Genomic DNA, 24,920 nt, shown 5'->3' with positions numbered 1-24,920 from the left:
AACGGCGTGATGGTTTGTTTGTTTAAATATAAATTGAGTTTGATTTTGGGCATCAAGCCACGACACGGATTTTTGTAATGTTGATTTTTAAACCCACGCATGTGGAGCACCTATTAGTCTATCAACAATGACTCTGAGACCCCTGACTGATTCCTCAATTATATCTGTGTCATCGGCATACTCGAGGTCGCAAAGATTTCGGGAGGAAGAGTTTGATATTGTAAAATATTGTTTTAAAAAAAAAGGGTAGAAAACAAATCTTTAATGGGTAGACTGCATTTTTGTTCATTTTACAACTGATATGAGAAAATGTTCCTTGTTGGTGCCTGCATCAATGGTATTTTGGGGACCAGAGAGTAAGCAACGATTTATTGGCTATGCGCGCAGTGCCCCTATTGAAATATAACATCATTCATTATATCAATGTCATACAAAGAAAAATATATCATTCAAAAATGACGCGTGCGTCTTGTGTGAGCGCTTGATGCTTACTGTGACCGCGAGATTATGTGGCCAGCCACTCGCGCTCATAGTGCCGGTCCTTTGACTCGCGCTCAAAAACCGACAAAATAGGGAGCAGTGGGCACGACGAGGAGCACGACGTGCGGCATGACGAGTAATGTTGCCGCACTACGTCTCTGCCTCCTTTCCTCGCTACTTCCCGTGCCACTCGTCGAGTGGGTGGCAGGCCATAAAGAGTGGATAATCTTGGTAGCATACAAGACAATAAATTTCCTGTTAATATTGTTCATTTACCTAATAATATTATAATGAGTAAAATACGTTTGTATAGCTTTAACCACTTTAATTTAGAACATTTCGCCAGTGACCGGGTTTCGTCGTGACCGACATCGTCAGACTGGTAGGAGGCCAAACAAAATCTTATAAAAATGTATACAGGTGAGAGCAGAGTTGTCCATCATGATTTCATACAATTATGGAAATAAACCTTCAAGTAACACGGCGCCTCAGCTGTAGAGCTGCCTTTACGGACAAAAATCATTCAGTAGCTCGATCACAAATAACTATCGACGTGCTAATAAGCGACGTGATAACAATTTATCTCCATGGTTGGTTATCGTATTCGCGATCACAATGGAGCATCCGTGAACACCTAATATTCAATGTCAAAATATTAGCGTTTCGCTACGTATAATCCTGCTGCGCAATCACATATTTTAATTTCGCCCGTGTAAATATGGAAAATATACCAAATCTGTCATTTTTATTTATTATTTATCATGCCATTCATTGCATTTAGCCGGCGGTTGGCAGGCCAAATGTGAAGAAAAGCAGTCGCCATAGTAATTGTAATTTAATTTTCACTTTTTTGTATTAGATACTCCTTACTCATAGAATTATGAATTGTCCAGAAACCGCATACGCGCATCAAACAGAAGGCGACTAAACTACTCTTAAAGGAGTACTTTTACGTTTTGATCCATTAGGTTTTTTTGTAGACGTCGCTACTGAGCGACGCGTACTGACGCAACTCCCGATTTGAATTCAACTATGCTGTTTTGAGTCGTTTTAAAGTGTAGAAATACTGCTGGGATAAAAAAGAAACAGGATGGGATCACATTTCATGTGGACATGTCAAATATATGTGTAAGTAGCAAATGTATTACCTACCTAAAAATTTAATTATTTTTCTATCTGTCAGATTGTCAAAGAAAACAAAATAAATATTTTTTTAGTGTTGCCAGGGTAGTAAAATTTTTACGCTACTTTGCTCATCAAATATTATTTAACATGACATAAAAACATCCACTTTAGGTAAAATAAAATTTGTTACATTTTTAAAGTTCAAAGTTCATTAATTAAATTACTCTTATTAAACGACCCTTTACTTATCTACTCTGTTGTGTCAATCAATGTTTCCGCATGCACAATACAATTTTAGAGAACTTTAATAAATATATATAATTATCTTACATTAGTGTTATGTTTTTTTTTCGCGATCTGGCAACATTATGCGGCTACTTCAAGTATGCGCGCGGTGAAAGTGGTGCAGAGTGGAGGGATTTTTGGACACAGTCCGATGTTATTCCAATATGATTCTACTCTCTTTCTGGACAATTATTAATTCTATGTCCTTACTATTTTTCAAATGATTGCATTGTATTGATTTTGTATTACTTTTTACTAAAACGCCGATTTTTCACCGCATGCTTCAGCTCTTTTACTTCACAAAAGTCAACAGATGGAAGAGTTGAAGAAATGTGGATGTTCAAACATGGGCAGAATGATGAATGCTACACAGTGTGTAAAGTGGCCACTTAAACCAGCCGATGACAGGTCATAAGCCCTGTAAATACCTAGACTTCCATATTCCCGTCTCAAAAATGTTTTCCCTCTCTGTTGAAATAAATTTTAATATGAATAACTCCCTGGGGAGGAAGTCCAGCCAGTCTGCAAGCATTTGGACATACTCAAACATTGTTGAATTAACTACCTGGTAAAAGAAGAGGTATAAAAATTGGAAAATTGTTTTCAGGCGTTGCCTAGTAAGTGATTTGGTTCAGCCGGATGAATCTCTCCCACATGATAAAGGTTTCAGCTCTTTTACTTCACAAAAGTCAACAGATGGAAGAGTTGGGGAAATGCGGATGCTCAAACATGGACAGAATGGTGAATATTACACAGTGTGTAAAGTGGCCACTTAAACCAGCCAATGGCAGGTCATAAGTCCTTTTAATGCCTAGACTTTCATATTCCCGTCTCAAAAATGTTTTCCCTCTCTGTTGAAATAAATTTAAACATGTTCATTATTGTTCATTGTGATCGCTTAAATGGTTAGCGTGTTTTTAAGCACGTCGGTAGTTATTTGCGATTGAGCTACTGGAATTGTCAATCACGAATTTAGCTAAAGTTTATAGCAAAACAATCGGCCGTGGGTACTCGTACACGTTACACGTTTGTTGTTAAACCAAACTAAAAATTTGCAACGCTTTTGTTCTATGCAATAGAGCAAAATAGATGTGGTGCCTTGTTACTCTGAGAAATAAACTATTATTAAAATACTGTTTCACCCAAGAATTGACACAGAAAAACTATTTTCTTCCAAAAATGTTAAAGAATTTTCTATTTTTGTTTTAAATACGACAGCTTCAATTATAAGTTCTTGATTAACTTTCTAATTTGAAAACTAAAAAGAAGTAAAGTAATCTACTTTGCATAATATTTCGTTAATATATTTTTCAATTTATTTTAATATTTGGTCTTTTAGAAGTATCGAATTTGGTTAGCGCTCAGTCTTTTGCCTTAATGGTTTAAATTAATTAGCAAATTGATTTAAATGGGTGATTTTGATTAACAAAATAATTTGGAAAAAGTTAAAATATGAACAGCCAAACAATCAATTTCTCTATCAATGAGGAAGATCGTTGTTTTTTAATGTTTTGTATATTTTTTACTGTTTCAAATGAAGCCAAAAATTCATGGCTTTGGTTTTCAAAAGTACTGTAATTTTGAAATAACTTCGCTCGTGACGTCACGAGTTGTCGTCGGCGATTGGTGCTGACATTTAAAATTGGAACCCCATCGCTGTTAAAATACACCAAACATTGGAAAAATTGTCTACCCGGTAGCCGGAAATCTATCACAACACATCGCACCGTTAGGACGAAAACGACTCAACTCAAAAAATCTACTTTTTGGGAAATTGCAAAAAAAGAATGTAACTTGTGACACCGCATTCTTTCGTCGATTGTTTCGTAATTTTCGAAGTAAGCACCAAATTTTGAGTTAAAAATTATACCGAAGGCTTTCAGCTATGAATCTATAAAAAAAAGCGTAATAAAAATGAATTATTATAAGTTTAAACAAGACATTTAATTAATCCGTCATTATTAGATTGTAAAAAAGCACATTGATAATTGAGATAATGACATAATTCTTATTAGGTCACATCAGGTCACCAAACACATGTTTTTATTTATTCACAAAATGACATAAACGTAAATAAGTCTCTAAGATTATCGGTAAGTCGGAACGACACAATCACAAAGCTAAATTGGTCGTTTTAATATTTGAAAAAAGAAAGTAAAGTTGCCATTTGTATCGGAATAAAACCGACTCAACCGGCTTTCGCTCACTATATGTTTGTCTGCGTTGCGTCCTTCACACAACACTATTAGCGTCTCCGTACTGACACGGAACCTAAATAAACGTAGTTATGCAGAAAGCAGCCAGCTATTGAAAAATTTAAACTGAGATAATAGCACTTTTGTGAAAAGACTGAATAATCAAGTCTACACAGCAGTTGGAACTTTTTTGACTTTAACAAATGATAAACAATGTAAACATTCATTTTTTTTTACATATAACAAACAAGAATCTAATTATGTATTTTACCTGTTCCAATTGTTTTTAAAGAATCGTAAGAATTTTCTAGTGCTGTGGGTGTTTTTAGCAAATTGAAAAATGCCGCTTTTGTAATCGACAACATTTTCAGAAGATTATTAATATAGTTTTTTGTACAAAAGCGGTCTGGCTGTTTTTAGCAGAACATAGAATTGACCTTACTGCACCCGACAACATTAATATCTCATTTGTTCAAAATTGTGGACTGGCTGCTTTCTGCATAACTATGTTCAATTCTCTGAGTAACAAAGAGACAGATGTAACGGTTTTGTCCTATTTCAACCCGAATATTGCATTTTTTAAATGCAGAATGATGGATAATGTTCAGTGAAGTCGTTTTATGATCTTAACTCATTTTAATTAAGAATTTTTTTAGTTAAGTCGTTTTCGTTCTAAAAACCGCGGTAAAAATTAGATAATTTATTAGGCGAAGTTTTTTGAAAATGTATGAAAAAATATATAAAAAAGAACTACGTCAGAATTCTTCCGCACCAACCATTGATTGAGTGTTGTGATAGATTTTCGATTTCCCGAAAGCCAACTCACCAGTCAGGGACACTCACCGACGACAACTAGTGACGTCACGGGCGGAGTTATTTCAAAATGACAAAACTTTAAAAAATCATTGCGCTAATAATACTGTACATAAAAATATTTCGGCTTATAGTCTATTAACAAATACCAAATATCAAAAAACCACTGAACTTCCTCATTACTCCCGAAGGGGTGAAATCCAGTCCTCGTCTACAAAAATTTGGACAAACTCAAAACATTGTTAAATTGAAATGTTTTAAAATAACGACAATAATAATTCTGGATAACTTATATGGCGCCATTTTCGTAATATAATGCCTCAAGGGTTGAAAAGTTAAAAAGTTGTAATGGTTTTAGAAGTGCGGCGCAAGGGCATGTTTTACTGAGATTAATTTAATATTGAAACAAGAATGGGTGAATTGCCAATTAAAAAAATGGAAAAATGACACATTTAATAGTAGTACATAGCGAGAAATAGTTTCTTTTCTATAGCGCTGTATAAACACGTATAGCGCTGTATAAACACAGATATATTTTTTATAAAAACGCCTTTGGTTCTTGAATAAACATTTAAATGTGCAACAACAGAAATAAAATAATACTGCTCGGTTAAGTCAACGTTACAATAGTTTAAAAATATATATAAGAATTCACAATAATTTAGCTTAGAAGGTACAAAGATTTGGCAGCCTTTTCAAAGGGCAGAGCTCACTTCGTCTTGTTCGACTGACGGAGAATCGTTTTCGATTGCGCAACAATTTACAGAAGACGCTTCTTCTTTATCGATCTTATCTTGTTTCAAATTTTCCGCGCTGTGCCGCACTTGTTCCTCGCACTTCCTTTCATTCGTTTCCCGTTCTTTTTTCGCGTCTTTGTCGCCTTTATCTTTCTTTTTGCTCCTTTTTCTTCTTTTCGAGTCCCTCGTTTTCGGGGACCGCTCCAGAAGGAACAGCGCCTCGTGGAAGTCGTCCGAACTCAGATTCGACTCTTGAACGTGTAAAACGGAACTCAACGCTCCATCTGTGGATGATTTCGGGAAGTGGAACATTTCTCTGTCTCGCTCTGGTTCGTTCGCACTCTTCGATTTTAGTTTAGAGCTGGCGAGAGCTTCGTCGGAGAAGTCGTTTAGCGTTATCAGCGGCCGCGCTGACCAGGATTTTTGTAAATTACATTTGTTGTTTGGCGTTTCTGTGGGGGAACTAGGTAACGACATCTCAAAAGCGAGCTGCTCGTTGTTTTTAGGGAAAATGTTTTCATAAAGGGCTTCTTCATCTTTACTCGGACAAATGAACTCCGAGCTGCGTTTTGATTCGGAGCTTGATTCTTTCTTGGAAGATCCCATTGAAGACATGTTGCTTATCATTATTCCGCCGCTGTGGCATCCAGTGTAAACTGTTCCCCTCAGAGGACAATGTAAAGAATTGTCAGCATCGGTATTATCGTTTGAACAGTCAATCATTAGGCCCGGATCGTCATCATCCATAAATACATCATCGCTGAAGTGAGAAGGTGGTAAAACGGTCACATCGAGAATACTTTCTTCCGACAAATGAGTCCTCGCGTGTTTATTCCTGGGTCCTGTCGGAGTCGTAGATCGAAGAAGCGAAGGCGTGTATAGCTCCGGAGAGCCAGGAGTATAAGTTGAAGTGTTCATTGTCTCGCTACAGGGAGAGAGTGACGGAGAAGTAACGTGTACTATCACCGGACTAGTTGGCAAAACATTAGCTAATTCTTTATAATCTTTCCAGGCAATTTTTTGCTTTACTTTTGGCGATTTTTGCTCGGAATTCGGCAGCCTGAATGAACTGGTTCTGTTGAAATATTGCGCTTGGGACACCGATCTCGAAACATTCGAGTCTGAATTCGCTAGGACCGTTGTAGTTAGCGAAGACTTCGGCGAAGTCTCTCGACAAATGGAAACACCCGAAATATAAAGTGTGGGCGATTTCGGTATCCCGGTTTCCGATTCACATTCATTACTACTATCTGTTTCTAAACCTCGTTTTGTTTTGACAGCAACATCTTCGGGACTTTTGATCCCCTGATCCTGCGCATCGTCGCATATCTTAATACTAAGTGTAGGGATATTTTTGGCTTTAGTTTGCCCCTTGACTAGTTTCTTAGGACTGCTGGTATTTGTGCTTTTATCGTTGGCTTTTTCAGTGTGAGATTTGTGCTTTTCGGGGCTAGCATTGACTGGACACGTCAAAGTATTTCTTTCACTGATATGTTTTTCTGAACTGCACGCTTTAACTTTAGTTTGTCCCCTATCCACCCTCGGAATATGATCGGAATGTCTTCTGAAGTTATCGCCTATGATATCGTTCTGATTCAAACTTTGCATTACTCTTTCACCCATCCCTACATTCTTGTTTTTGGCTAGTTTTGTTAAGTACGTGTTGACTTTTAAATGACTCGAGTTTAAATCTGGTATGTGAATCATTTTTTCGCTGAAGTCAAAGACTTCTGGTTTTATTTTACCTCTGCAGTCTACGCTGACAGTTTTCGGCGCTTCTTTGTCAGTTAAAACTATGTTTGTCTTTGGCACAGGTCTGTCTTTCTTTTCGTTATACTTATTGGGAGACTGATTTTCAATTGGCACAGTTTTGACACATTTCTTTTCGCAGCAAAACTCTCCCCAGTGTAAATTTTGGGGAAACGGGAACTTCTTGCGAGAGCCGTCATCTTTAACTCCGTTTGAGGTTGATTCTGTTGTCGCGTTACTTTTATAATGGTCCTGTTTGCTCGGAGTTTTCGTCGTTTTAACAATGTCATAATCGAAGTCACACTGTTGAGTATAAGCGTCGATTTGAATACTTTTCGTGATGGTGTATTGAGTGTTATCTCCCTGAGAGAGTTTCAACGTGGTCTTGGGAGGATGTGGAAGAGTCGACACTTCTATTGGAATCAGGTCTTGGTTGATTGTATCGAAGTTATCTGAAAAACAAACCGTAAAAATTAGTGCTTTTTCCTCTATTTTTGAAAGGGGTTTAAAGAAAATGGTTAAAGACAGACACGAGTAAGAATTAGTTAGAAATTTTCAGAAAGTTAATATAGCAACAATTCGATCATTCATTTGAACTTTTACACTATTCGATTGCACTTACCTAAATCCATTCGATTGATTAGGTCATCTGGCATTTTTCCATACCTACAACAAATTATTCATTATATTTTTTTATTTTTGTTTTTTGTTATTTAATTTAAGCAATTTTACGTCAAAATATTTAAATTTGTAAGTGAAATTTCTTGGTGGAAATTCATTGTAATTTATTATAGAAATAAACGACGAATGATACTTCAATCCACAAATTTGGAATATCCGGTGACTAGTTTCACCGCTTTCACAACATCTTCGAGACTGGTATCTTTATTAAGAAATTCAATGTATTTATGCAAAACAGATGTAAGGATAGAGAATTCAAAATGATATGAGAGTAAAGTAAATTAAATTATGTCTGTCTTAAGGATCATTAACAAAGTGTTTCAGGTTAACTGATGAGTTGATATAATGGATTTGGCGGATTAAAGTATCACTTGCCAAAAATATTTTCTTTAAACAAATTAAAGTCAATTATGTTTTCTATACGTTCTCTGCCTTTCTTATTATTGTCGTGACTTTCTTGGCAATATATAATTTATTTATTTATTTATTCATTCAAAATTACACTAGTTTAAATATTAATAAACTTATTAAGGCTTTTTAGGCTATGCCCGTGTCAAGCCATAATAAATAACAATAAAAACACATATTAAAATTAATTAGATTAAATTATAGTGACATGTGAAGCAATAGAATAACAACCAAGAAAAAAGGTATAAGTATTAAATAATAAAATTCCAAAGAACACAATGCAAAAAAGATAGTCAGAAATAATTTTTAAAATATAAATTATACAAATTAAGAATCACACATAATCAAATATACAAAATAATGGTATCATTAAAATCAACAAATTAATAGTAAAATATAGTAGTATTAAAAAAAACAAAATAAGAATATCATTGAAATCAACATAAAAAGAAAATATAATGTGTACATTTTCGACGGCAATCAATAAGTAATATCACCGCCTAAGTCATCAGTTATGCCATTTAGAGATAAAACATTGCTAGTAAAACAAAAAAAAAATTGTATTTAAATGTTAAGTAAAATTTACCCATGTGTAAAAAAATCCATAATTTTACTGAACTTACAAAAAAAACTTTTTAATCTCTTTCCTCTTTAGAGTCCAATTTGAGTTACACGGTGATGGATTGCCATCGTCATGAAGAAAGTGAAGATTTAAAATTAATTAGAAATTTGTATTATAACTTACGTGGCATTTGTGGCGTTGGTATCGTCAGTGCTGGAACTGCCAAGAGAAATATCTCCCATACTCCACGAGCGCCGCACCTTCCCCCCGAGCTGGCGCAGTAAGGGGGGACGCTGCCACACCCCTCCAGACCTGAGGAGTGGAGGCCTGGACTTGCCTGGAAACCACGATCAATCAGTCATGCTCTTGTACAAAAAATATTATAATCCTATAATTTTTATTTAAAAATTTATTTATAAACCCTTACGGATTATTACATTCATTTTACAAAAATAATATAAACATTTTTTATTCATACTCTGTTGTTCAAAATAATATTTTTTACATCTTTTGAAAAGTTTGTCTGAGTCTTTTGTTTAGTTTTGTCTGGTAGTTTATTGTATAATTTCAGTCCCTGGTTCATTAGTCTTGATTTTCCTTGTCTTGTTCTAGAAAGTTGTATATGGTATTTGTCTGATATTCTCGTATTTTGTCCATGTTGACTACAATTTTTTACAAGTTTTAGTTCTTCTTCTACAATTACATTAGTGGCTAATTTATGGATCAATTTTAATGATTCTAGTTGAAAGAGTTCAGTTATATTTAATTGCTTAGTTTGTTTTAAAAGTTCTCCAGTTGCAGTTAGATAGGGAAGGTCATATACTAATTTTAATATTTTATTTACTGCAAAAGAGGGTGTTGTTTTCCTGGGGGAATCTGGGAACTGAGTGATTTTTCTATTTATTTTTTCTATGAAAGGGATGTTGATGTTAGAGTAGTTCGGACTGAATTTGAGCTCGAGACTATCTGCGAAAACTTCGGCTTTGTCTATGTCTTTGAAGAGAAGGCCGGTTGGGGCGTGTATGGGGCTATATTTTGCCATCCAAAACAATATGTGTTTAATTTCATAAATTGCCAACTATTACCACGTTTATAAAAAACGGTGTCATGTCTGTTGAAAGATGGCTAAACATGATATGTCGGTTTTAATGGCATATTGAGTTATATTTTTGTAACTTATCTTAATAGAAAAATAGACATAATTAGAAAGTGACGCGGCTTATTTTCTCTAACCCTATTAAACGAAGACATACCATATGTTTTTAGGTTGTAGATTTCACTGAGACGAATCCGCTGATATACTCGTATAAAGCCATTTGTCTACTGAAATATAGATCTATAAAGTGAGATTAAAATATATTCACCATCTTGACCAAAGTCCATGAAGCCTGATGTACCAGAACTGCTTCCAGCTCCCTCGTGTTCCTCTCGATTCCTACTGGAATTGGAGTCTTCTTCATTACCATCCATCTGAAAGATGAGTAAAAAAAGTAATCAAGGGTATAATAATTTAACGTAGTTATTCAGAAAGCAGTCCACCATTTAGAAAAAAAAAATATGTGTGTTATCGAGTTCGAGAAGGTCGATTTAATGTTCTGCTTAAAACGGCCAGGACCCTTTCCTATAAAAAAACTGTAATAATCACCTTTTGGAATTTCCATGGAGTCGAAATGCCATTGAATTGAAGGTCACTTCATACATTCAAAGTTTGTATGAAGTTTAATTCAATGTTAGATCTGGCTGTTTTCTGCAAAATGCATATTTTAGTTTAACATATTACAACAGAGATGAAGAACATTTAAGAGAAGGTAATATAGAAGTCTAGGCATCTACAGGGCTTATGACCTGTCAATGGCTGGTTTAAGTGGCCACTTTACACACTGTGTAACATTCACCATTCTGCCTATTTTTGAACATCTATATTCCTTCAATTCTTTCATCTGTTGATGTTTGTGAAGTTAAAGAGCTGAAACCTTTATTTATGCGGGTGAGATTCGTGTAATTGAATTATTTCACCTACATACTAGGCAACGCCTGAAAATGTTATTTTTTCAGTTTCTATACTTCTTCATGGACCAGGTAATTTATCAACAATATTTTGAGTTTGTCCAAATTTTTGTAGACAAGGACTGGATTCAACTCCCTGGGGAGCTGTTTATAATTTGCCATTGACAGGTCATAAGCCCTGTAGATGCCTAGACTTCTATATTACCTTCTCTTAAATGTTCTTCATCTCTGTTGTAATATGTTAATATAAACAGCTCCCCAGGGAGTTGAATCCAGTCCTTGTCTACAAAAATTTGGACAAACTCAAAATATTGTTGCATATTTTAGGTCGTGTAGTACGCCAGACTTTAAAAAAAACTCCAAAATTCCCTTTTTTAACGTTTTTATAACAAAAAAATGATGTGATTATTCACAATGTCAGTACCCTAATATAAACATAAAATAATGTTATCAATACGTAATGACACAACATACATTAGAGTTTTACTAAGGATTACTGTTTTCTGCAAAATGCACATATTAGGTCGTGTGGTCAGCCAGACTTAGAAAATAATTCAATCTTGTCAATTATCAATTAAATTCTTTTTTGTATACTAAAAAAAATCATGCATGCATTATTTTTGCGTTTGTCAAAATAAAAAACATTTCAACTGTTGTATAGATTCGATTATTCACTCTTTTCACAAAAGTGTTATCATCTCAGTTTCACTTTTCTACGGCTTACTACGTCCAATTGACACATTTTATAAATTAATATTTTCGTTTGAAATAACAGTTCAATATCAAATCATATCTTTTGATCATGAGCTTTTAAATTGATTTCACTAAGAACTTTTATGTCTCATTGCTTAATGCGTGACCTAAGTTAGTATGGGGTTTTCTTCTTTTGACAGCGGTCTGTAACTACCGCTTTTTATTAATGATGCTTAAAACCGCTTCATTGGAGACACGATCAGTCCATGAGGAAAGATAGACGGCAGGCGGGGTATAGGATGTAAAAGGGCTTCACGGCTCAGAAATCTTTGACAATGGTTCGGTTTCTGGATACAGCAGTGCTGATAAAACTGGCCCAGGATCCTGACTAATTCAGGATGATTGTTGCCAATTTCCGATAGGAGCCGCAGAGGAAGAAGAAGAAGGACTTTTTATACTGCCATTCAAATCGCTCATAATTTTGTCTATCAGTACGTTTATAAATAAATATTATACCTGCTTTTGTTTATCCTGCCTGGGTGCAAGCAGGTCTAAGGTTCCCAGAGTCAAGTTAGGAAGGTCTAGCGGTGCTCCTCCTAAAGCCTTAAGGAAGTATCCAACTGTAATGTCTGCTGCTCTAGACCAGCTTTCCTCCTGTTGATAAAATAAAAGTAATTATTCATTATGGCATGTGCTTGATGAGAACCGTGCAGGCGATTCTGAATAATATCAGCCTAATGGCGACAGTATCGAACTTATTGTACACGACCTAATATGCTAGCACGAAGATTATATCCACGGGCGTCTTCACGGGAAAGCGGCCTTTCTAGGGACCACCACTGCGCTAGACTATGTGGTTACCTTGCTATGTGTTAGAAATGTGCTACCCCTTCAATAAAGACTAGTATTTGTTACTTACTTGGGCGGCCTTTTTCATACCGAGGCATTTAGAATAGGTATTTAGTTTTAATAAATTAGTTTAAGGATTTTTGAATATTCATTATTTCGCGCTGCGCTGCCACCACTAGACTGCCGTGAGAGTTGGAGGGAGAAATGCGTATAAACGTAGAGAAAGGGAGACGGATAGAGCGGGCGGGTGGCCTCCTCTACCGCTCTCTCTCTCTACGCGCGGTATGCAAAGGCCTAGGCTCGCGCCGCGGGGGTAAATGGTGGGGTTCGCAGCGCCGTCGGTATAAAATATGTATTTTCAAAATAAACCATCATTTCTTCTCTGACGTTAGGCTGTTACTCATCTTTACTCCCCGACCTGGCTTTCTATTAGACTTCACTTCACTTCACTTGAGAATTTTGCTTCACCCTCGACTTAGATTTTGGACTTCTCTCCCTGCGGATTCTTGACCACGGTGAATTAAACACTTCAACCTGAAGTAAGAGGCCCTTCTGAGGACATTTCAGGCCTTAACGAGATGCAACTGGGTCGTCCAGCCTCTTCTGCCCAGTGGATGGGGCCGTGCGCTCAAGTGACTACAGCGGAACCACAACACGACGCCGGTAGCGCGTTAGCTACATATGCTATTATTTGTTTTATTAAACACATAAAAATGAAAATCCTATAATGACGCATGGGAAAAAAAAGACATACCAAAAACTCCAGAATTGCGAGGAAAGATTTTGGGACAATATACAAAGAACTCGTATCACTTGACTATTTACTTTTTTTATTTATTTATTTACACTCTTTATCAAAATACAATTTTATTTTCACTTTGCCCAGCTAACAAGGGTACATACCCCGTTCCAGGCTAGGCAATTACATTTTAATATATTATAATAGTTAACAAATTAATAGAGAGCACAGACAAATAAAATATAAACTTATTCGTATACACATTTTGATACATATACATACACTCACACACATATATACACATACACATACATACACCCATGTACATACACATACATACATACACCCATGTACATACACATTCATAAAAACATAGACAATTTATTTATGCGAAACTTCATGGTTGCCATCTATAAATATATTTTTTCAAATTATTCCTTATTTTTATATTTTATTTTCGACATCCAGTAAGAATCTCCAATCCGTGGCATGCATCAACTTTTCTGACTCCCTACGACCAACGTCATGAAAGAGCGAGGTCAACACCTTCCGCAACTTGACAACACTCCCGTCTTTCCATGATTCTGGCAAAAGGTTATGGACCTTTTTACCTACGTAATAGTGTTGTCTCGATGCCAGAACAGTGTTGACCCCTTCACTTAGTATCAGATCCCTATTAGAGTATCTTGTATTATGGTTGTGGTTGACGCTTGGGTAAATGTCTCTATTTATGTGTGTCTCTATTTACTCCATTGTTTATTCTCATTAGGGTATTTTATTATATATGTCCTACAACATCGTTGATTTGCTATGAACTGACCTGTCTTGTAAGTCCGCTAGTTCTGGGTCCATCAGATTGTGGTGAGCCGTCTCCCTGTGACAGTTGGTTAGAGCTGCTAGGGGCTCCTCCTATCTCCTGAGACTTGGCGTCCCCTGCCCGCAGTCTGGCCATGGGCTCTTGTAGAGAAAGCTGGATGGCCAGCTTCAATTGGTCATCGGATAAACTCAACTTGTCCTCTGCAATCGAAGGATCTTATTTAATTTATTTTAACACTTTATATACATATACAGATTACATACACATGCATAAGATGACATACAACGAACATATAAATAATATAGTAAATAGATCACAAAAAATTACTTGGCTTCATTAACAGAATATCCTCTGATGATTTTACTAATGTCCGCACGATCAAAACTCTTGATTTTTCAACTGTTTGCCCTTTTCTAGAATATGTCATGGGTCAAACAGCCCGTAAAGTAATGCAGATAAATATGTGTGGTAATGTTTTTTATTGGTGTTTGTTACCAAACACGTCAAACAGCCACAAAATGGCTGAAAAATTACTCTCCTGGAATACTGCGATTTTGGACATTGGCCCTTTTAGGTCCGACCCACAGATAAAAGCTCTTCGTAGGATTTTTTAAACTTACCATAATCAGACGGGGCTCCGATCGAAACAGAAATATTTAGACGAGCCGGTCTTTGTCGTCTAGTCAAAGTAACATCTGAAAAATAAAAACTTCGTCAACATAAAAATGTTTCATCACTTTTTCTTAGCTTGCAAATCAACATATTGTGGAAAAAATAAGTAATATGAATAATCAAACATATACAGAATGGTCAATCTAGCCAATGACAATGATCATAATGAGGAATTTCAGCCCTACGGGAAATTGAATTTATTTTATATATTTATTTACATACATAAGTTTATTGTCCATTATTTGAGACATAATTCCCAACTCTATGGGACTAAAAGTCCTGTGTTGAGATGGGACGAGCAATTATATGACACAGACACATGAGTTTATCACCACAAATATAGAATCAAAAACATAACCAAAAAATTAAGAAAAAAAAATATATATATATGGCACATCAATATGGTAAACAGTAAACTCAAACATTCGGAAAATCATCAAGGAGTTTCCTACTCAAATCCCTCCCACTAAGGAAAATCCAGTCCTTAACTCCTTTCTTGAAAAAAGATTTTGTCCTTGAGAGCTTAATACGCTCTTCCAAAATATTGAAGACTCTCGGTGCGATAAATGAGAGATGCCCTGAGCAAAAGTAGTACGGGTTTTGGGTATGACATAATTCATGCTCTAGGAAAACCTCGTACAGACATTTTTCTGAGACCTCTCCCCATTGTTAGAGCAGAAGTGTGTAAGTGCTTCTTTTAGGTACAGTTGTCTCATATCCAGCACCTTCGTGTATTGGAACAACTGTTCTGACAGGTATGTTGGAGAAATACAAAAAACGTTTTCTTACGCGCGGTAAAAATTAGAGCAGTAAATTGTAAGGCAAAGTTGCTTGAAAATGTATGAGCAAAAAAAATATTTCAATAAAATCGAACTACTTCGAACGACATCCCTAGTTCATATGAATTCAAACAATGATATGAGAGTTGCGAAAGATTTTTGGTTTACGCTAAGTCAACGGACCGATCGGCAGAACTGACCGAGATGAAGCGATAAAAACTTAAGATGCCACACGCAGAGTAATTTTAGAAATACAAAACTTTAAAAAAATTAATAGCGCTGATAATACAATTTGTCAGCGTCGTGGTGTGATGGTCAGCGCGTTAGCCTGCCATGCAAGACGTTCACTTCCTCTCACTTCTGTTCAATGTACTTCATAGTGCTAACGCTCCTATAAAACTGCGTGAAAAATTTCAACGCTTAACCGTTCATGGTTTACCTCTTCGTTCTAATTCTCAAGGCACTCTCTTAATACCCATCCACAATTCCCCTTTCTTCTCTAACTCATATAGTGTCCATGCGGCTCGACTGTGGAATCATCTCCCATCCACCATCAAAGATGTTACTACATTATCTCTGTTTAAATCACGTCTGAAGAAATATCTCCTTTCTCTTCCTTAATCTCTCCTCTCCATGAGTAATAGTTTTGATTTAAGGTAATTTATAAACAAATACGTTTATTTCAATTTTTATATATCTTTAGCTTTTTAATCTTTTTTTTTTATTGAATATGTTCTGTAACTTGAATCATAAAAATAAAACTTGTATTTTATTGGTTGGTTGGAGGAAATTGCCATTTGGCAAAAAGCCCCTCAATGTACAAATAACATTGTGTACAAAAAGTTAAATAAATAAAAAAATAAAATAAGAGGTCTCGGGTTCGATTCCCGACATGGTAGATATGAAATATTTGTTTAAAAGGGTGTTTTCACACTAGAATATTTCATAGTCCCTGGACTGGTACCTGAAGCATAAGACTGATCATCTTACCTCCATGTAACAAAAATTATCAAGATACGCTGCAATTGGTGTACCAATGCAGTGCCCTGTGCACCATTAGGTGCGGAAAGGGAACGATGATGATAATACAATACATAATTTTAATTTTGTTTCCTTAGTTTATTATTAACAAATAAAAAAATAATAAAAAAACACTGAAATTCCTCATTATTGTTCTCTATTCTGTCACATATGATCCTAAGGACGAAAAGGTCCAACATAAGGCGTCTGACCTCTGGAAGATGGGGATGAACTGGAGTCAGGATCTGGCCCCCTTCTGGCTTGCTCCTCCAGCATCTGCAGCCGGGACATCTCCAGGGCAATGATGAGGTCCATATTATACTCGGACACATTGATGCGATACACTGGAAATCAAATTTAGTTTTTGAAATTAAAAGAAAACCTTAAATATTTATGAATGCGTCGGAATTGCATAATTGTCCCACTGTTCTGTCTTGCGTGGTCGAGGCTATTCACAGATCTTGGTTAGGACAGTATTGTACTGTCCGTTTTTTTTTTTTTTTTTACAATATACGCGTAAGAGGTAAAACAGAGTATTAAAAAAATAAAGGATAATTACATAGCAATTAAATAAATATTAACAGTAAAAATAGTAAACAAAAAATCCCACAAATGCATGGCCTGTTCGTGGGTATACAAGAAAATTTTAATGAATTTTGGCTCCTATAATAAATAGACAGTTATAATCTTTTTGTGTAACATAAGAAAGAGAAAATAAAATATTCTGTAAAAGATTATATGGGATTTTTTATAGTAATGAAAAAAGGAAAAAAAATACAAAAAAACATAAAAATATTCCTTTTTATTAAAGGGCAACAAAATATATCATAGAAAAAAAGAGTTCATATCTTTCGTTTGAATCCAGGATAGTGCGTGTTTTTTAAAAGAATGAAAATTTTGAAAGTTTGGAATCAATGAAACGTTATCAGTAAAAAAAGAATTAAATTTTTTGGGCCAATAAAATATGCATGTCTCTGTGCAAGCCTCGTTTTACAATGTGGTATTTCCAACACACGATTCCTTCTTTGACTTGATCTATTTGAATTACTCGTAAATAAATTTTGGTTCTTAAATATATATTTCAAACATTGAAAACAATATATTTGTAGTGTGTCTAAAAGTTTATTTTATTGTCCTTCTGTGATTATTATTTCTGAGTACCGCATTGTTACCTTGGGTGGTTACTTTTACTTTGACCGAGATGTTCAGCAAGCAATGAATTTCATTTGCCGTACCATGGTACCTACATACTGTACTAATGTACAGCACTTGTACATTAACATTAACATGTAGAAGTGTTGCCTTTTCATTTAAATAATTAAATAGCTCTTTTTCTTTAAAAATAGTTTTTTCTCCCATTTTCAACGTACATATAGTAATTAATTAAAATAGACCCTTTTTTCAGAAAAAAATCCAACTTTCCGAATGGGGTCCGGTCTCAATTGATTCGGACAATTGAAGTTCTACTGTATATTTGAGGAGCACAAAGGCCGCACAGTTCTCTTCCATTTTCTCCTTGTCGAGAAAACGTCGCTTAGTCGTCACATATACACGATTTTTTAGGGCCAGACCACGAAACTTCATAGGAACATTCTTAACGGTAAGCTTCAAAAAAAATCCTAATAAAAAATTTCCAAATTTTTTTGATTTTTTTTTATTTTTATAATCTCAAAATGGAGTAAATCTTTCATTTCTCGGACTAGAATCCCTTCGGCAAACCCCTACCCCACTTAAACAAAAAAAATGAGAAAATGAGACTAAAACGTATTTTACTATCGAAGCGATGCTCACCAGACGCGGACAAGTGAAGCGGCTGGGTAGGAAAGGGGTTGGGGTTTGTGGAGGGACTGCTCGTCCGAGAAATGAAGGATTTAATACATTTTGTTATCATAATTTTTTTTTTTTAAATTAAAATTACTTTTTGGAAAAAAAATTATTAGGATTTTTTTTAAAGCTTACCATGAGGAATGTTCTTCTGAAGTTTCGCGGTCTGGCACTGAAAAACCGTGTATAATTCATAAATTTCCAATTCAAGTATTTTTATTGGACGCTTCCCAGCATAAGCTAGCAACCAATTTTAGGGTCCTATTTTTAAAAGTATTTTCTAATTTGAAATAGTTACAACACTGTATACACGCGTGTCAAAATATCATTCGTGAGAATTTACCATCAGCATCTGTCGAGGAAGATGATCTTTCTGCAGTGGTTTGAGGAGACACTGTCAACTGCGGCTCTTGAAGTATGGTGTGGTCAGGATCAAGAGGTTCTGGAACTCGCAAGGGTTCCCCGCGCGGTCCCAAGGAGAAACGCCATGGGTCTCGGTGGTCCAACTTCCCTCTGGCCAGCAATCTTGACTGTCAAACAATAATAACTAGATTGAGTTTCTCTACTGACATTTCTTAGTGGAACTGCTTTCCAATTATAAGTAAAATACGTTATTTAATTAGGGATTACGAAGATACACTATTGACCCTGTATCTTCGAGTTTAAAGGTAAGTATAAGTACATCGATACCTATCGAGGGCACCCATAACCCACGGTACTGGTTGTTTAACTAAAGCTGACGCGTTCGCAAAACTCACACAAACGCATTTTAAATTTTTAGGATGTTGATTTAAAAAAAGGTAATATTAAATTTTTACCAAATGTGCTATCTTTATTGTTTATCAATAAGTGTGTATACATATTTTCTCCAATATAATTTGTGCTGTGCATTTTAATAACACTGAATTAATTATTGCGACAGGCACCGTGGCGCAGTTGGTTAGACGGCCATGTGTGAAGCTGGCGTCGCGAGTTCGATTCCCGCCAGTTGCAAGAAAAAAATCCAAGAAAGATTTTTTCTCAATCAGTCTGGGTATTGTGGTGTATTTTTCGTTACCTCCTTCCATATCCCCTCTATCCCACCTGCTGACAAGCTTCAAAATAGAGGCTTAGATTCCTTTAAAAAAATAACAGATTCAGTCTTCAGTCGGTTGATGTCAGTGATAAGGGACGCACGCGCGAAACATAAGCGGCGTATTTGTGTTTTTTTTAATTTTTTTGCTATAACAGGGTTAAATTATATGTTTATTCGCATCAATTATAGAAAATAAATCTCGATGTTTTTTTTTAAATGTCTGAACTTGAGAATGTTCCGTCTTTTACTAGTGGTAACACGATGTTACATCACCGCGGGCAAACGGATTATTTACCACAGTCTTTTAAGAGTTAAAAATCTAACATTATACATATCTATGTGTATGAACTGAAAGCGACAAAAATTGTGTTTAAGCGAGAACTTTTTCAGTTTTCAATTTAATTTCGATTCGAAATTTGTTGCAACAGAGAGGGAATACGTTTTTGAGAAGGGAATATGGAAGTCTAGGCATTTACAGGGCTTATAACCTGTCATTAGCTGGTTTAAGTGGTCACTTTACACACTGTATAACATTCATCATTCTGCCTATTTTTAAACACCAAATTTCCTCAACTCTTCCATCTGCCGGCTTTTGTGAAGTAAAGAAGCTGAAAACTTTATGATGTCGGAGAGATTAATCCGGCTGAACCAATTCACCTACTGGACAACGCCTGAAAACAATTTTCCAATTTTAATACTTATCTTTTACCAGTTGAAGCAGGACGAATAGAAAACAAAACCTTAGATTCTCACCAACGGGCCAATAATTACCATTATCCTTAGTTCCTGCGCAGACAGCAGAGAAGGCGGGGGCGGCGGCCGCACCAGCCGGAGAAGAGTGAGTCTCCACCTCCTCGTGGGGGCGCAGGCCCGCCTCACGGCCGCCCACGGAGCCTCCACCACCTCCCTGGCCACCAGGGCGGATAGGCGGGAGACGCAGCGCTCCAGCTCTTCCTGGAAGACGAAATAAACCTGGGTAAACAGAGCCTTGGGCATTCTTGAAATCCTCAAATCCCGAAAATCTATATTAAAAAAATGACAAGCCGAATACAAAAAACAGCTTACGCAAAATAATTGACGTCTTCGTTCTAAAAACATCAATTGTTCAAAATTTTTCAAAACGGTATGATTGGATTTTATTATTATTTTTCTATGCGTCCATACAAGCGTTCTTTTCAAATATTTCTTTAAAAAATCGTAGATACCTCAAGTTCACTTTTAAAAATACGTTTTTTTTTTTTAGAAAATAGCAACTGTCCATATCAATTTGTTTAAAAAGATTGTTGATTGACCAGATCTTGTCTTGAGGTAGTAATTATTTTTTATTTTTTGTCCTAGCTTTAGTTTTCTTTATTTGTATTTTATTTCAATGAGGAAGTTCTGTGTCTTTTTATTGTTATTTTGTTTGTAAAGAAGAAAAATAATTTGTCAAACTAAGCCATAAAAAAATATTTTTTTATGGCTTAGATTAATCGGTCCTATGGTTTTTTAAAGTTTCGTATTTCATAAATAATTTGTGCGTGTGACGTCAGAGGTTCGTTTCTGTCAATTCTTTCGATTGGTTTGTTTTTTTTTTTTTAAAAAAAGAAATATTTGCGTTCTTATGATTTACCCAAACATTTAATTTTGAGAGCCATTTTCAACGAGATGTAAATAACTCACTATTGGAAAATGGGAATCAAGTTGGGGTAGAGTAGGATTCGAACCACAGACCTTTGGTCTGTGAGTCCAAGACACTAGCCACAGGACCACAACCCGATTCGATTTATGGTAAGCAAATTCGTTTATGGCGAGCAAACCGGATATGCTTCATAGTTCTTATATGAATGGTTGTGTCTATGTATTTTTAAAATTTATTTTTATAAGTTTATTGTTGTGCACACAGCACACAGTGCTATATTGGCATAATACAGTGATATTGTTACTAAAAATTTTAAATATCAATGTATATGTTCCTTATCAAATAGAACTTAATATTCTGTTCATATTGTATTTTATAACATTATGTACCTAGCTGCTTTAAACCTTTAATTGTATTTCTTTAGCTTATTAAAAAAAATAGAAATATATATATATTTCTTTAATTTTTTTAAAACCAACTTAACTTTAAAACACAGTTCTATATTTTATTACAGTATATTATATATTTTTTTTTTTGAATTTATGTTGTTAATACACTCATCTTTTTATTTTTATACCAACTATACTTCTTAACACTGTTCCTTTATTTTGTTCCTTTATTTTATTTCTTTATATTGTGTTTTTTTTTTTAAATCTATGCTGTTTATATACTCATCTTCTTTTTTATACCAACTTTACTTCTTAACACCGTTCTATCTTTTGTTGCTTTATATTGTATTTTTTAAATTTAATGTTGTTTATATACTTATATTTTGTAAAATTTTCATGTATGTAAAAGCCTTATGGGCGTGAAAAAATAATAAAATAAAAAAAATAAAATAAAAAAAACATAAACCTAACACTTCACCAATTCTATACTTCAATTTCTGAACAGGACAACAAAATGCGACGAGAATATGTATAAAACGTGACTCCATTTTTGTTGGTGGTTTAGAATTAGAATAAGGAGTATGGTTTATGAAGTTATTTGTGTAAAATATGGTGTTTGGTTTTTATCCTTTTTTTCTAAAAGAGGCTAAATATTATTAATAGAGGCTAAACATGAAAGGCTATGAATTCTGTAAGACTAAAAATTAGCCAGTAATTAAAATGCACGCAAAAATCCATGGGAAGACAGATGCTCGGTGTATGTCTAAGAGACAGAATAAGAAATTAAGAAACAAGACGCCGAACCGGAGTCATGGATATCGTGGATCGTGCAGCAAAATTGAAATGGCACTGGGCAGAACACTTGTAAAGGCAAAAAGATGGGAGGTGGACACCCAGAATAATAAGGTGGAGACCATGGGCAAACAAAGGAAGTGTCCACAAAAAATATGGGTCGATAACATCGCCTATATTGCCGGTAAAACGTGGATGATGAAAGCGGGTGATAGGAAGGAATTGAGACGTTTGGAAGAGGTTGCCATCCAGCAGTGGAGAGAATAAGGCTGAAGAAGAAAGAAAAAATTAATGAAAGGCTAAATATTATTATTGTAAATGAGACTCAGCTTCCGTTTGGAGCGGAGAGCTGAGCCGTTAAATAAGTCAAGATCGTACATCTTCTCAAATTTTGAAAACTGACTAATTGCTCTTCCTAATAGAGAATTCTGACCTGCTCTGGTGTTGCATTTGTCGTTGCTCAGTCACTTAGTATGTCTAGTGCGACGAGGGGGAATATTCTAATTGATTTCTTCTAAAAATTGAAATATTTGTCAATGCCCTCTACCTGTGCGAAGTGGAAAGCCGCCCTATTGGGTGCAGTAGATGGAAGTGTGAAGGTATACGCGCAAGCTCCGGCTAGAACTCTTCTACTGAGGGCCAATTCCCTGGCTGCAGCCTCCAGCACACCCGAGCCTGAACCTGCAGCAAAAACAATATACTTGAAATTTATAACACATTTTAAATTACGTATTTATATTGAATTACACCACAACAGGCCAGGGGCTCAATCACAAATGACTATCGACGTGCTAAAACACGTGCTAAGTATTTGAGCGATCACAACGAACAATTATGAACACGCTGAAGTTATCGCGGTCGCGTTGCAAAACGCCAAACGCCTTCAACAAATGTTTAGCTTAATAGCTTTCTCAATTTGATTCAAAACAAATAAATAGCATGATAAATTGTGAGCAAAAAAATAAAACTAAATTATTTTACTTACAGTTTAGGAATATTCTCCATATTTACACCGGTAAAATTCAAATATGTGATTGATTATGCGTTGCGAAACGTAAATATTTTGAATTTTGACATTTAATATTAGGTGTTGCCTAGCATCAAGTTGAAGTATGACAATATTGAAAAAATATAATAATCCCGATCGATAACTTTCACGGATGTTTCATTGTGACCGCGCATACGATAAACAACCACGGTGAAAAATTGTTATCACGCCGCTAATTAGCACGTCGATAGTCATTTGTGATTGTGCTGCAGAAAGCCTAATGAGGAAGTTGGCTGAAACGGAAAATTGGATATAAACAATGTTTTCTTACGCGCGATAAAAATTGTAAATCAAAGTTTCTTGAACAACAACAAACCATCACGATAGAACGCCATATCACTCTGTCTTTGCATACAGACCTCATTTCTTCTACATTCATACATCTTCTCATGCACGCACGCCGATCATTCCTACTCTTGACATGTCCATCTTCAAGTATTCAATGGACTTGATCGTGCCATGTCTTTCTCGGTCTTCTTAGTTTTGCGCATCCATCAACATTCGCATCGTAGATCCTTTTAGCCGTTCTTTTGCCGTCCATTTGCTCTACATGTCCAAACCAACGCAGCACTCCTTTCTTGATTCTGACAATAATGCATACCTCAGCATTACACAGTTCACGGATCTCGACATTTGTGCACCTATCATACATCGCTTTATCATACATTCGCGAGAAGAAGCGGAAGAGAACTTGAGACGTTATAAAATGTTATACACAAAAATTGGCTTAGTTCAATAGTTTCTTAACAATTTCAGAGAGGGAAAACATTTTTGAGAAATGATTATGGAAGTCTAGACATTTATAAGGCTTCTGACCTGCCATTGCCTGGTTTAAGTGACCACTTACATTCACCATTCTGCCTATGTCTAAAACATGCCTATGGGCCTCTGCCTATGTGAATGTTACACAGTGTGTAAAGTGGCTACTTAAACCAGCAAATGACATATCACAAGCCCTGTAATTGCCTAGACTTCCATATCCCTTCTCAATAATGTTTTCACTCTGTTGCAACAATTTAATATCTTAATTGGTGGAGTTTTGAATGGCTTGAATATTGTTTTATTTTACTTTCATGTGAATTTCTATAGAAATTAGGCTCTAAACAGAGGTATTTAATAAATGTGGACGTACCTGTGGGGTCTAGGGCTTTAACTTTAGCTGGAGTAGCCAGGATAAGGGGTCTCTCTGCTGCCCAGCGCTGTTCATGCCTTCGAAAACGGGCGCACAGCACCGCGAACCTCCATTGTTCTTGAGCCTCGATGTTTTGAACCTAATGGTGGTGCGAGTGACACAGTTTTAAATAGTGTATTTGTTGCACAAAAATCAATTATTAAAATAATACTCAAGAGTCCCGATACAGACATCTACTGAAGAAATATTCCACAAATCACAACTTATGACACCAAAACAATTATACGCTAAAACAATACTCACTTACAGATTCAAAAACTACTCTTACTCAAATGAAAAACATAACCCCCACAATATATCACATACAAATAATATAATCACTAGATCCTCAACACATAGACAACTTAAACAAATACCAAAATTAATAC

At 35.5% G+C, this 24,920-nt stretch overlaps 1 protein-coding gene across 1 annotated transcript in view; it reads right to left on the bottom strand.

Annotated features, from left to right (window-relative positions):
- Positions 1-5,311: 5,311 nt before the first annotated feature.
- LOC148275886 (uncharacterized) overlaps positions 5,312-24,920 on the bottom strand; it is a 34,834-nt gene continuing 15,225 nt past the window's right edge. The window contains exons 11-22 of the mRNA XM_088235074.1: positions 24,493-24,631; positions 22,860-22,993; positions 20,282-20,464; positions 18,779-18,965; positions 16,824-16,955; positions 14,761-14,835; positions 14,144-14,340; positions 12,252-12,389; positions 10,400-10,505; positions 9,219-9,372; positions 8,007-8,050; positions 5,312-7,836 (exon numbers count right to left, since the gene is read on the bottom strand). Coding sequence (XP_088091200.1) covers positions 5,594-7,836; positions 8,007-8,050; positions 9,219-9,372; positions 10,400-10,505; positions 12,252-12,389; positions 14,144-14,340; positions 14,761-14,835; positions 16,824-16,955; positions 18,779-18,965; positions 20,282-20,464; positions 22,860-22,993; positions 24,493-24,631 — 3,732 coding nt within the window. The 3' untranslated portion in view covers positions 5,312-5,593. The remainder of the gene's footprint in view (positions 7,837-8,006; positions 8,051-9,218; positions 9,373-10,399; positions 10,506-12,251; positions 12,390-14,143; positions 14,341-14,760; positions 14,836-16,823; positions 16,956-18,778; positions 18,966-20,281; positions 20,465-22,859; positions 22,994-24,492; positions 24,632-24,920) is intronic.

This window comes from Micrasema longulum, unplaced genomic scaffold (assembly GCF_059751315.1).
Source record: "Micrasema longulum isolate JH-2025_06_02 unplaced genomic scaffold, ASM5975131v1 h1tg001321l, whole genome shotgun sequence".
Taxonomy (NCBI): Eukaryota; Metazoa; Arthropoda; class Insecta; order Trichoptera; family Brachycentridae; genus Micrasema; species Micrasema longulum.
This window is presented reverse-complemented; position numbering and strand designations above follow the sequence as displayed.